The 14675-nt window shown below is 47.5% G+C and overlaps 1 protein-coding gene across 1 annotated transcript in view; it reads left to right on the top strand.

The window, feature by feature from the left end:
- Obsc (Obscurin) overlaps positions 1–11800 on the top strand; it is a gene marked incomplete in the record, with an annotated part of 215126 nt that extends 203326 nt beyond the window's left edge. Inside the window, 6 exon segments of the mRNA XM_077686554.1 lie at positions 120–402; positions 1326–1512; positions 2359–2434; positions 4734–4883; positions 6141–6332; positions 11469–11800. Coding sequence (XP_077542680.1) covers positions 120–402; positions 1326–1512; positions 2359–2434; positions 4734–4883; positions 6141–6332; positions 11469–11508 — 928 coding nt within the window.
- Positions 11801–14675: the final 2875 nt, after the last annotated feature.

The raw sequence follows: 14675 nt of genomic DNA, 5'->3' as shown, positions 1-14675 counted from the left end.
GATTGCTTTCAACATGTTCACAGAAAAAAAATGGGGAGGGAGGGGGGTGCATTTTAGGCACCGCTTCTAAAAAGACCACCATGCTGATGAATTTTTCTTTCATATCTCCCCGCTCGCAGTGGAAGGTTCGGAGCGGTTGTCAGCGGCACGTCCAAGAAACTTGGTTGCAGCCTCGCTTTGAAAGTGGTTCTAACCGACACGGAACCCGAATCGTACGGCCACCGAGAATACGAGGTATTGAAGAGCCTACGGCACGAACGAATTATCTGCCTCAAGACGGCCAGCGTACACGACGACGTGGTCGTGCTCGGACTGGAGAAGCTGTGCGGCATGGATGTCCTCACGTACCTTACCATGCGCCACCAGTACAACGAAGACATGGTCGCCCGAATTATCAAGCAGGTAACGGCGTACTACCTTGCTCACTAAGTAAGCTATAAAGGCAAAAAAGCCTTTTTTGGCATGCGGAGGCGTGCTTTTCCTTAAGGCATGCTTTTTCTGCGGAAGCATGCTTTACGTAGGCATGCCTTTTCTTAGAATGGGCTATTGCGTGAGCATCACTCCTCGCTCAGTGGTGAAAGCATATGTCTGGGGAGGTATGTCGGCATTGCTGCCAAAGGGAACTGGTCAATCGAACATGAGCCCTAACGGCTGCTGTCATTGTCATTGGACAATCCTGAGTGGGCATGTGAGACTTCTGGGCTGATACGTTGACGTCGTAGTAAAATAGGAAGTTGTGAATTGGCCGTGAGCTTCTCACTACCCTTGTCATCGTCGTTGGGCTGTCCCCTTGAGTAGGTATGCGAAGACTGTGGGTGGGTCTATTGACGTCGCAGCCAAATGGGAATTTGTGAATCGACCGTGAGCTACTGACGCCTGCAGTCCCCGCCACTAGCATATATCCAACTGAGTGCGTATGTTGTTAAGCCTATATTCAGCCTTAACGTTAGGCTTCCTTAACGTTGAGATTAACTATACGTGCCAAACAACGTCAGACTAATCATAGATGTCAAGCTTCGGCTATGGTTGTCGACGTTAAACTCCAAAGCGTAATGTTAAGACTTTGCATACCCAATGGAGGAGTCAGGTCGCCGCTTTTTTAACCAACTAAGCCAAGTAACGCTTGAGTGGTGCTCACGCATTTATAAGTAGCTCTGGTAATAAACAGTCGGCGACTCCCAACAACCACAGAGGGAACAAATGGGATGTTTTTCTTCCTTGTTCGCCTTTACCGTACAAATGCGTGCAACACTCACCCTTTGCCATGCGCTGCACTGTCCTTGTGACTGAACAACCGAATGGTGATGCTGTCCTTCTTCCCACAGGTCTTGGACGGTCTGGAATACCTTCATTTCCGCAGCATCTGCTACATCGAACTCCAGCCCGACAATGTCGTGCTGACTGACGCTCACAGCTGCAACGTTAAGCTTTGTGACTTCGGTTCGGCAAACTTCGTGCCAAGAACCGGAAAAATACTTCCCTTGGACACTAGTGCCTGCTTAGAGTACCTAGGTGAGTACTTTAGTTTTAAGGAAACCGTACGAACTACTCTGCGGGTGATCAGGTGATCATAACGAATTCAACGTAAGCTGAAGCCACTACAACCTAATGTGTCCCCCTAGCATGTGAGGCGCGATACTACAAATGATTTTGCTGACACTGCAACGGCGAATTACCATCGCTCCATCATCGTCAGCCGAACGGTGGTCTCGCGATAACACGCTGGATAACGAATTCGCTTCCGCTCTCAGGGCCCCCTTTTCTAGGGTTCCTACTTTCCTCGAATGGGCAGGTCCAATAACTAAGTACAGCCAAGGATTACGAGGTAATCATATACGAAGCGCGAAAAGCTCTTGTCCCCTGCGTTTCGGTCAACCGAGATGACACCTATCTATAGGCCAAAAGCAAGTCACTCAGCACAACGGCAATACATGACCCCGCGCACGCTTCACACTAAATGTAGAGGCTGCCAACCAAACTTAAATACTGTGTCAACGCCACGCACAGCGACACGAGATTCAACAGCCCCTGAACCCTCACTCCTATAAAGCATTCTGTGTATGCTGCCCTCCGTGCAGGCTATAATCTCGTCATAGGGTGAGGAATAATAATGCAGGCCTTTTCGGTTCACAGAAAACGCTTGAAGGTATCTACCGGGTACGTTCCAGAGGGAATTCCACAACCTGTCCCGCAGGAAGCGAGGAAACCGCCACGTTTGCGGTAACAGTTACTGCATCGATTTACACATGATTTCTCGCACTCGCTGGTGCAATCCGGTTGAAGAGCGAAATGTGGTGCAACTGCTGACGCTCGTCGAGTGCTTAAAATTAAATTGCCTTTACTTGTGTTTCTCTTCAGCTCCGGAGGTTCTGAAAGGAAACGAGGTCTGTCATGCCACTGATGTCTGGGGCGTTGGTGTGTTGACATACATCCTGTGAGTATGCGTATCCAGTCTCCACGCATTTCATTGTTTGATCATCACTCGCATCGTACGCGTCTCCCATTTTTTACACAATACTTTTGTTTTTGGAGGCTATTTTAGAAATTTTTGGGGCACTTAACATTTCCCTGTGTGTTACTTATTTTTCTGTTTGGGCAGGTTTTATTTTTAATGGAACAACTGGTGGCAAAATATATTTAGATTCAGTACATACGAAACAGCTTATTTTCTTTTCTTTCGTACTATACAGGCTGATACATACAAATTCTCAAAAAAATAGAGCGCGATAGACAACGACACAAGAAGGAACGACGGGACTAGCGCTCACTCGCAACTAATATTTATTTGAAACATCGTCTTGTATTTATACAGGTATACCGTAATTACCCGATTCTAACGCGCCCCCGATTCTAACGCGCACCCGATTTTCCAGGCAAAAAAACCGAAAAAACTTGCACCTCCGTTTGTAACGCGCAAGGAACTTTGTGAGCAAGAAAAACGAATGCGAGAGAAACGGGCGATTTATTCCCCGAAGTAATCTCGCTCATCTCACTCCTCGTCGCTCTCCGAGAGCTCCTTGTCGCCTTCCGCTGACCGCAACATCTCGTCATTGGTGCCGTCAAGCGCGTTCGCGATGCCACACTTCTGAACGAACGTTCAACCATGTTCGATAGGATCGTGGCCCACGCCTCGCATGCCCATCCCGCGAGCTTCTCCAGAGGCATACGCTTCAGCCAACCGCTTGTTGTGAACGCGTTGGAGCCGCTCGTAAGCCGTGAAAGCGGCGCACCTTCGTGGCCGCTGCTTCCATTGCTGCTATCAAGCACGCAAGTGGAATAATTTGACGATTTGTGTGAACGCCGAAAGAAAAGCCTAGGCGCCTAGATACAAAAAATTGTTGCTAAAAGCTGCTTGGCGCCATCTTGAGATGGCGATGGCGATGGGTGGAACGAAATTTTAGCTGTTTAGGCAGTTTCGGTTTCGTATCGGATTCTAACGCGCATGCGATTTTTCGGCCTATTTTTGCGGAAAAAAGGTGCGCGTTAGAATCGGGTAAGTACGGTAATCACTGGGAGCATGCACGCTGGAATACACTATGCAGAAAGAACTAAACAGATGATAGCCACAATCAAAGGAAAGTTTCCAAAAATTCAAACTCAGTGGCACGCAAAAGCACTGATGTGCCGCTGACGCTCATGTCCCCTTTTTTCTCAATATATAAGGCTTCCAAGAGCTCCCTCGCCACTGTACTATTACTTCAGGGGAGAATTCGACTCTGCTCAAAGAAAGGGTTGCATTTTGTCTTCAATGAGCTGACAGGCCTGCAACCTCCACCATGCGCGGTTAAATGCGCGCGCGTATTATTGTTAAGTGAAGAATTGTGCTCGCGTGCCCGTTCGTTCATGCATCTGCCTGTCTGGCCGATATAAGCCTCCCCACATGGAAGCGGCATCTACTACCCCGACGTCACATGGCACAAAGTGCTTGGCATGCTTCTTTTCGCACTGTTTTTCTTTGGGCTTGCCAGAAAACCTTGCACACACAGGCGGCCTAGTTTTTGTGGAGCAGAAAACACCACCGGCACTTTGTACCTTTTTGCTACCTTTTTACGGTTGTGCGTAACCCTATGTATATATGGCAGAACAAGATGCTCCGCTTTAGGCTGTTCTGGTGGCTTCGCACCTACTTGGCCTTTGGCTTTTCGCAGCAAGGCTTTGGCAACACCCACCAAGACATAGCTCGGGTAACCGACCGACATACAAATGCCATTCATGGGATGTGAACGTTTGCTCCTGCAATGATGCACCTCTGCTGAATCGTCGTTATGACTGTCTTGCTACACATCTATGTACAGCCAGCCAGGAGTCGGGGTGATTGTAAGGAGTAAACATGGGCAACAGTTAGAGAAGGCGAAGATTTCCCAGCAATGAAATCATCTGGGAATCGCTTAACATCGGCGTGCCACTCCAAGTGGATAAACGTATAAAAAATAAACGGTCATAAATCCTCCTCCTCCTCCTCCTCCTTTTCGTCCGCCTCCTTCTCCTCATCATCATCATCGTCCTCATCACTATCTTCTTCAGCCTATTCGTGTTCACTGCAGGACGAAGGGCTCGGCCATCGACTTCCAACCACTCCCATTCCTGGTTTTCCGAGCCATTCCGTGTCCCCCGAATTTTCTGGTCTCAACACTCCATCGAGCAGTCTCTGTCTCCCCTTGTTTTCCCGTGCCAGACTCCGTCGTCTCCGATGGCAGCCATCGTAAACAGCGTTCCCCGCATTTCTCGCGCAGGCTTAGCGGCTTCTCTCCATTCCTTGGCACGGACGAAGAGGACACGAAAACGAACATCCTCTACGTGCGCTACCACTTCGACAAGTTGTACAGAGAGGCATCGACAGAGGCCACCAGGTTCATAATGCAGGTCTTCAAGAGGACGCCCGAGTAAGTGCCACTCGGTGTATGCACTACCACTCAAATATGCAATAATACGTATCGCCGCACTTGGCATGTCCGGTCGGCGCCCTATTGCGATTATACACGCCGTAAAAGAAACTAGGGCCGTTGAATCTTCTACAAAGCGCCAGTTGCAAATACTGCAGAGGAAAACGCGCCATGGTGTTAGCTATATTCTTAAGTTGCTAAAGAAGAGATCCTAATTCCGTACTGCTTTCAAGCCAAGCTACGGCACCTATTGCCAGTCTATAATAAAACGCGAACACGAAAACAATTAGAAGCTATTCCAATCTGTGAAGGTGGATGACCAGCGAAGCTATATAAAACACACCTTCCACAAGATAACGTACACGCATGTATTTTATTCAATATTTTGTAAAGGTAGTGACTACGACTTTGTGATCCCTTAATCAAGCTTGTAACGGCCAGTTTTATCCTAGCAGGCACGCATGGGGCATTCCTTTTCCCTCCCGTAGAAGCTTATTTACAGTAGACGGGAATTCTGCATCGTTTGCAACCTCATTGTGAACTACCTAACTATCAAAAGTAAATGAAATCTGCCGTAATGATGCAGTCGTCTTAGCTTCCAATTGTAATATAATATTTTCGAGGAAGTGTCAATAAGGCAAGAGTTACAAGCGTTTCCTGATGAGCAATCGCGATAAAGTTGGTTTTGCCGCAAGGCGTTTTCGCACACGCAGAACTAAAGTCCACAGAACGGTAGCCTATGTCTGTCCCGCACTCGGACCATTTTGTCATGTTAGTTAAGCAGCATCAGTGAAAGAAATGCTTTCTCGACTTGTTCGGGACGTGTGCCGCGCTGGAACCCAAGTCTCGAGCTCCTCTCATGAGAAGAGCGAACATCCCAGTGTGTTCTATAACTGCGTCGTTACCATCGAAATCATAGGCTGTTTGAAACATGGTGCGGACCCCCGAAGCCCTCTACGATCAAGAAGTATCGAGGAAGCCAAGGCTGTCTAATGGCGGATCCTTCCTCAAAGAGAGAACAAGCGTGTTTTTGTTGACGCACCAGAAAAATGCACGGAACCCCAGCCGTATGCAGATTGCCTGTAATATCCACGCTACCGCGTCTGAGAATAATCATGCGGGTTAGGGTTAGTGAAGGACAATCTCCCGAGAAAAGCACCTTCAGCGCTTGGCGTCTGGCCACGCCTTCAAGACGGAGTGGGTCCAAAATGTTTGGCCCGGCCACGTTCATATTTCCGGTCTGTTATTCGTCCGCAGGAAGCGACCTGCGATCTCGGAATGCCTCGAGAACAAGTGGATGCTACCGAGCGAGTTCATGCTACGGAAGCGCGAGAACTCGGTCTTCCTGTCGAGCAAGCTGCAGGAGTTCGCCGCCAACTTCCACGCGAAGAAGAAGAATGCCAGCACATCAGAGAGGCTCTCCAAGTTGACTGGTCTGCAGCTGTCGAGGTAACGAGCATGTCATTCGTGCAAATAATTAGTTATTAATGGGACAGTGGTCCTTCTTGTATGCGCGAATAGACGGAGACGGGCGATTTTACCGCATAATTGTATTTACGTCTGGCTTGTGATTACGTACGACGCGAGAAATGTGGTAGTAGTTGCTGTTGTGTTTAAAGTGAAACAAAAAGAAAAGGGGGGTGGGGCACTGGGGATATTATTAATCTCGGCAGGGAGCTCACTTGTATGCAACCCAGTGCAGTGGAGGGGAAGTAAAAGGGGGGAATAAAGGATAACGGAGAGTGTAAAAGAGATAGGAAAATTTAAGGGAGACAGAAAGAAAGAGAAAAAGAAAAAAAAACTGTGGTTGATTCCTCTGTCGTAGGAATCAGCAAACCACGAAAGTGAAATGTGCAGCGAAATCTGCAGCTGAGCATGATTTGAGGGTCGGCGGCTGTCTTGTGGGTGTGCTTGGTGAGCGACGTCCTGCTGGCGGGTCGCTTCGGCAAATGTGTACTCGCGTCATTTCCGTGAAGGGTATGACCTCAGTGAAATCTTGGGGTATCGCGGCATAAAACACTTTCGTGCTAAAATATAAAACCCGAAAACGAACAGCCCGAAGTATAACGTACTCTTTAGTACTAAAGGTTGCTTCCCCACAAGAAGATCCTGTGTGCAGGGGTGCACCCTTTACAGGCCACTTGCTTCGTTGTACCGGCGTAACTTCCGTGACGGATATGACGTCATCGAAATCTTCGTGTATTCGGGAATAAAACACTTCCGTGTTAAAAAAGCGAGAAAGGTGGTGATACTTCTATTAGTACGGCTGGGGAGGCGGATTCATCCGATCTCCCGACCACTTCTCAATTCTGCTCCAAGTTTTACGTCATAAAATTTGGAAGCGTAATTTATATTCGTCACTGCAAATCCGAAGGAGGCGCGTAAGATGCGAGCGCTCGGAAACAAAGACACTTGACTTCGCACCGTGGTCCACGATGCAAAACGAGCACGTACGTGCGGACGAAAGTACAGTCACGAACGAATGACACGCGAACATGAAAGTATGAACCCCAACATGCAAACTCAAAGAATACGGTTCGCTACTTTTCAGATTTCAAAAGGGAGTGCTATTACCGCACTTGATTGTTTTAACTGATCCTTGCGAATATATTACTTTTTAGAAAATAAACCGCAGAATTTGCGTTCAGGCTAGCATTTTTGTGTGTGTGCGCGTTACGTATGTATGAATGTCCGTATGTGCGCACTTACAGGAATGCATACGTGTGTTTGGGTTGTGCGCAATCATGCGAACTGTAGTGTACACCTCCGCGTACATACAGTCTTTGTCAAAATTTTCTAGGCTTAACCTAAGCCTTCGGGACCACAAAGATTTCAAAGAATAAGCTTAGCCTTTAACTTCGACAGAATGATTTTATGACAGCAAGAAAGAAAGGTGTTTTCTCTACCTTTCCGGCATAAAACGTTTTAACCTCGCTCGAAGCCTCAGCTCGTACATTGAAATTTTCGCTCCCTGGGCATTTTAGTCTTGGCCTAGAAAATCTTGACAAAGACTGTACGTGCTTACGTGTGTACGTACACTGTAAAAAAAATTTGGTCAAAATGACGGAAAAGTTCTGGCAGCTCTATTTCCAAGCGGTTGGCTGTCAAATTGACGGGTGGTCGTCAATACCAAATGATGGCGTTTTTAGTCATTTTGACGTCTTACTTGTCATCCTGAAATACAAATTTGTCGTCAAAATGACGGGCTGACGTTTTTTCATTATGTCATTTTGACGTGTCCTTGTCAATATGAAATACTAATGGCCCGTCAATATGACGGCCTGAGTGTTTCACAGCAAACCGTCATTTAGACGTCAAATGTAAGTAAAATGTAGTCTTCGGCTGAACTGCCCAATTTTCACATTCTGTGGGCAGTAACTGATAAAAGATGCTACGACGATTAGCTTCAGTGCTCACGTATTTATTGCTGCAGAATGGTACATAGCAGAATGGATGCAGGAATGCACAGCAGACTTGCGGCTTTCCGTTTGATTTTCTGAAAAGCCATGGACCACAGCACCTGAAAAATAGAACAATTGGTATTGTGGTTAGGTGGAACATGATAATAATGGTATTTGGACAAAATTGCATATAATAGACAAAAAAAAGGGATCAACCCACACAAAAACAGGTGGTGGACAATGCAAACAAATATGACAATATGTTAATCCAATCGAAACAGCATCTTTTCCATTAGCTTTAGGAAGACAGCGACTTTTCAAGAATACTAGCTGTGCAAAAGTTAAATGGAAAAGTTTGGTATACGTAATATGTGCATAAAACTGGCGTAAAAAAGATAAAAAATAAAAACCACATTTCAATAAGCCACGTCGCGCTGTGTAACCACAGAACAAAGAAAGCTGCCAGAAAGTCACAGTTGCGTTCTTTAGTACGTGGCCGCAGCGATGAGAAAGTTAATGAAACTTTAATCGTTATCGAGATGAAGTTGTTCCACACTCATTTACCTTTGCAAACTCAATCGTCAGAGTGAGGGTGGCCGTGTCGGTAACAAACGTTGAACATGAAGAATCCACGATGACGGGTGACACTTCCTGCTTCACAGTATTGTTGTGGTGATGCTGTCGTGTCCGTCGACTGCTATGAAGACCCGCTGGAGTCCACCCATCTTCGAGCCTGCATGGCGACAAAATTACTGCACTTACGCACCGTCGCAGTTGAAGGAGCGATGCAACGATCGCGAGTAACAGTTATACGTACTTTGCACAAGAAGGTGACGCACGAGAAAAAAAGACGCGCAGAGTTTACATGTGTCCAGAAGCTCTTGGCCCGTCAAGTTTAAGCAGTCGTTAGTCCGCTCGCTTTCTGCCCTTTGCACGACCCGATGAAAGAGTCGACAGCCCCCTACCCTTCCCCACCCCAACTTTGGGAAACAGTGCTGCGGCGTGAACAAGCGACAAGTCATTGCTTATCCGAGTTTCGGCGGGTGCGTGGGCAAGATCAAAAGCGTTTTCGCGCAAAATTATATTACAACAATACATACTTCGTCCCATGTCGATCGACATTTCGAACCTGTGTCAGTTGGAGACAAAACTCATCAAACCGCAAACGCGTTTCCTGTTTGAGGGCAATTAAAAGTGCTAGAAAAAGTAAAAGCTCCAGGCCGTGCAGCGGCCGGCGCGATGGCGGTCATCGTTCTCACGGCGCAGTTATCCCTCGCCGACCGCTCGCACCGACGAGCGTGCTGCCCTGTTCAAGCTGCAGATGCAGAAGCACGGTTCCAGTTTCTGACACGATGGTCCTCATAGTATTCGAGCCAATATACTCTGCGCACTTGAACTTGCTGCACAATTATTGCGTTCGCAGATTTTATTTATTATTTTTTTTTTGCGAGGAATAATTACTTGATGCGGTAAATCGTTCACTTACCGCTATCAGATGCAATTTCTGTGTTGCTGCAGTTCCGTGCGCATGGCTGCTTGCTGAAGGAGACCAGAAAAGAGACGTTTGCTCCGTCGCAGTTTCAAAGAAGTATGTGTGAGCCCCCAACATGGGAAAGGAGAGCAACCGAGACGCTTTCCGAAAACAGAAGAAAATGTCCCTTCCTTCCTCCTCCCTGATCGCGCGGACGGCGGCGGCCGCCGCGACGGGAGACAAAGGAAGCGTCCCTGGAAAGACCCCCACTCCCCCCAAGCAACAGGCAGCGGTGCCTCTCGGAAGGGTCCCCTACAAAGGAAGCATTCTTCGACAATCCGGCGTCGGACAAGAGAAAAAGCAAAAGGCCCCACCGGCGACTGCGAGAGCCGCCTGGGGCGGCCAATCAGAGTGCTGTGTTACCGAAATCAGTTTGTTTGTTTCCTTTCGCTCCTTGTTCTATCCCCTCTCCCATCGAGTTGACGGCGAAACAAGAGTCTTCACCATTTACGTCGACTCCCTGTCAAAAATCACGGTCACTTGGCCGTAAAAGTGACGGCCAGTTTTTACAGTGTATAAGCCTACATATGCACGCATGTGTAAACGCACATATGAACAAACTGTTCACGGATGTATGGATATTTACGTGTGGAAGGGAGGGTGGTTTTGAGCACTAATCATCAACGTCCGCATACGGTGTCCTTAGTCATTACTCTGAAAGAGGCAATAACTCTGCAACTTTTTGTTCTCCCGGAATCGTATCACCTTAGATTCTGTCTCGTTCTTTCTTTGTAACTGTCATTACAGGGAACTAAATTAGTCTAATAGCTCTCATACGCAGCTAAAGGCGATATATGACAAGTTTACGACATCGTTCACCTCTAATACGAACACAAAAAATTTTGTGTGAGAATATTCGCATAGTAAGAAACAGAGCCTGACAAGCTCAAACCGTATAGTATATTTTATCATGCCGATGGCGTGTCGGTGCTATCTGATTGTTGCCTATCTCTTGCTGCCGTAAATACGATTCGCTTGTGAGTATGTTGGTATCCGTTTTTTTTTTCGCACTGTGTCCAACTGCACTAGGTGACTACAGCGGCATAGAGTTAATGATAAGCCAATGGGGGGGGGGGGGGCACAGAGAGTTTCAACAAGGCCCTACGTTCGTCTCTCAGCACTCTCTGTGCGTTTGTACATACATAGGTGTACTTTCCCTTCCTTAAATTGTTGAGTTGACGATGCGTAGACATGGCGATGACGATAGGTAACCAAATTTGTTGGAGGGTTATACTAAAAAGTGGGACCAAACTTTGTTGCTTTCAGCAACCTCAATCCTTTCTAAGAGACATAAATACTGATTTGAAGAATAGTTTATAGCTTCACAAACATATACTGCACTATTGTTCGCTGCACTGTATGTTGTGTGTTAGCCACAGAACCCACTGAAAGCAAATTTCGCAGCAAACAGTTGTCGTAACTATTAGCTTGGATACATGGTGTTTTTTCGAGGAGCCAGCATTTGTACTACAGAAAATAAAGGGGATATGTTGAATCCCAATGAGCCTGCAAACTGTTTGAGGAAGGTGACGAATCTTGCTTTAAAACAAGATTGCTGATTCCTTCAGTTCCTCAATTCCTCGTTCCCTGAATTTAAGATACGAGCCTGCAATGATATGCGGTTTCATTGACTTTTATTTTTTTTTCTTTCAGGTGTTTCTTATCTACGGCGGAAGAAAGTGGGGACGCTTGAATGAGCACAGAGCTGCTTCACGATAGTCAAGTTACATGTTTATTTGAAAGAAATGGCTGTTAAATGTTGGTTTTATCATCACACATGCTCATGTGGTCCGACAAAGCGGCCGTAAGCATGGCCGGCGTCGCTGCACCGGATGCATCATGAGGCTGCGCTGAGTTGCAAATATTTGTTCGAGGGCAATTAGATGATGGCGAGATGAAAAACAAGAACCAGCGGTTCATCTCATACTTGTCAGTTTTGTTGAGTTTTTGGACTGTTGAAAATAAAGATATTTATATGTGAACAACGCTGTCCCGCTCACTCGTGATACAATTATGCTTGCACTGCTTAATTTTGCAAGCTTCCCTAGTCCCTTGAAGCAGTTAAGCTCTTAAAGAAAAAAACTGGCATCTAGCATGGCTTCTACCTGACTTGGGAGGATACTGTGTAGCTGTAGTGGGATGAAATTTTACTTTTGATGTCCTTTTTCCCCAGCTACAGCTTGTCTCTACGGCATGTCTGAAACAGCTTGTCAATACGAAAGGAAAAACACCTTGAAGGAACCAATGCGCAAGTAAGTATACTGAAAAAAACCTGACCTTAAAGTGGCATACAGTTACGCTGCATAAAAAACGGACCACTTTATCTTGTCAATATATGTATATACATATGTAGATATGTATAAAAAAAATTGGCCGCGTATCTGCTCCTTTCGTTGCAAATGTCGTCAAAAGACGATAGTCTTTATCGGCTGTTGCGAAGTAAATGCCTCCCTTCGCTTTGCCGCTCACCTTTCATGTTGTTCCTCTTGCGTCGCGCTCCTCCCAAGGTAAAGACGCCAAAGGTTTGCTTAAATCATTTTAAATTTCCCGCGTTCCACTGCTCCAAACCGGGTGTCTCGATGCGAACGCTGCTGTACGGCGGAGACGCGCGTTAATCGAGGCGCCCTACTTCAACGTTTATAGAACCGCGTTTCCCTACTCCACGTGCGTTGCAAGCAGAACGTGGAACCTATCTAGTGGAACCTTGCGTAACTGTTGCCGGTTGATTGCTTAAAATGGCGCAAGAAGCTATAGTGGCGCGGGCGACAGTAGGCGACGGCGAAGTGAATTCTTTTTCTGCAGTTGATGAAGTATTTAATTTCGCAAAAGCAAGCATGTTTGATTTTTTTATAAAGGAACACTGCAAATATCACTTCTGTATTGATTTGCTGTCTCATATTTGCGTAATGTCTTGTTCTTCTTCAACAATGTTGACAAGTATGAACCTTACACCGGACATAGACAGGTAGATTTAGCTGTGACTATATAAGACTAATGGGCAGGCATTGTTTTGCTTTGGCCGGGTGGCTGAATCGAGTCACAGACAGACAGATGGACAGACATACAGACATACAGACAGACCAAAATTTCTGGGTTTAAGGAGCCCAAGAAAGACTATCGTCTTTAAAAGTGACCGACTGACTGGCTGGTAAGCCAGCTGGCTCACCAGCGCCCGTCCCTGAACCAAATGTCCGGCCGGGTTTGACGAATATAGTTTGTTCAACTTCAAAACAATCCAGACGTTTCAAACGAACACAACGTTACGACATGCGTTGCAAATCTGAACTGTGATTGACAGGCGATCGGTTGCCTCCTCCCGCCCGTCGTAAATTCGGCACTCACCTCTCGCGGTTTCCGGGGTCGAATAGCAAGTCACTTAACTCTGGCGGGCAAGCCTACAAGGCTTTTAGCTACGCACATTGTACACACCCGATGCGAGGTTGAGTCGTACGTCGCTAGAAAAATATAATCCAGAGCTTGGGAAGCACTGTCCACCCGCAGGAGCACAACGTCGCATTTCATCGCGAAGCGAACGCGTCCGTGACACACACACAGCTTCGGTCGCTGGCCTGGCTACACAGCTTCGTTCGGACAGTCAGCTATGTCACAACGATGCAGAGCTGCGCGAGGCCGACGTGCTAACCACGCGACGTATCTAAAAACACGACAGCAAATATATCGCTCCTGCGGAAGCAAATTACTGTATACAGAAGAGTGGAACGGTGGACGGTTGTCGCGCTACTTGCCGCCATGTCGAAAAAGCAAGTGGCCTCGCGTACGCGCGCTATTTTGCGGAAATAGCGTCCGCTCGTATTGTGCGAACGACACAAATAAATAGCGTTTGCTAACTGTTTGCGTACGGCTGCGTACGTTATTCTAAAACTCTCCAATAACTATATCATGGCAGTCCCCAGCCGCACCGTCCGGGCACGCACCACCAGTCCCCCGTGCAAATTCTGAGCCCGGCCGCTGGATGAAAGGCGCACTCTCATCCGGCGGCCGTGGTCAGAGTGTCCCCCGCGCGCCCGCTTCCGCGCACCACAACCAAACCACCACTCACTGCTCCGTAGGGTGCCTCGATACATGCGCGTCCGCCGTACAGGGTGCCGCCATTTTGGGTCACTCGCTCGCCACCGAGAAAGTCATTGCATCGCCTCCTGTATTTTTATTCAGGAGGCGATGGTCATTGTATCAAAGCCGCGCAAAAATTATTGCCCCAACGCGGTTTACTGGTGAAGTTTGGATCATCTTATCGGTTTTACGTTGCTGGGTCTTGTGGGAAACGAAAAGAACAGCGCGTTGAGCACTTTGACCCAATAGCGTCGGTACGGGACCGTTCAAAGGGTGTCTCCACCCTGTACGGGGGCGCTGGCATCGAGGTAGAGTGAACTAGAATAGGGGAGTGGCCCGAGCGGGCTGAGACAGCGTTGCTTTCGGCGTGCCGCGCGCCGTCGACCACCGCTAGGATGGCTAGGGGCGCTGGTGCGCGATCTCGCAGCTAGTCAGCCGTGCCCGCGCTGTCGCCGCGGCCTTCAGACTGGACAAAACGTGGAAGGCAGTGGGTGCACATGCGTTTGGTGAAATCGGGTGCGTTCTGACGTGTTTTTTCAAAACAGTGAGACAGTGTATTTCGTCAAGGACTGGCATGTGAGTTTATGATAGCTTCCTTGACATTTTGAGTGTGGTGTTGGCTAAGCAGCAGTGCGAACTTGGGTGCAGTGATCATTGTAAGGCTGTTGCGGCAGAGGTGAGCGCGTTTTACCTCACGATCCGCATTCACTTCTACATCAAAAGCATCAACAGAAGCAATTCAAAAAGACGGCAATCTGCAAAGTATGCTAAACTATAGGCAAATGCTCG

This window comes from Haemaphysalis longicornis, unplaced genomic scaffold, assembly GCF_048455015.1.
Source record: "Haemaphysalis longicornis isolate Haplotype H1 unplaced genomic scaffold, Haemaphysalis longicornis Haplotype H1 scaffold_1, whole genome shotgun sequence".
NCBI classification, from domain to species: Eukaryota; Metazoa; Arthropoda; class Arachnida; order Ixodida; family Ixodidae; genus Haemaphysalis; species Haemaphysalis longicornis.
Note: the sequence above shows the minus strand (reverse complement) of the source record. Positions and strands in the feature narration are given on the sequence as shown.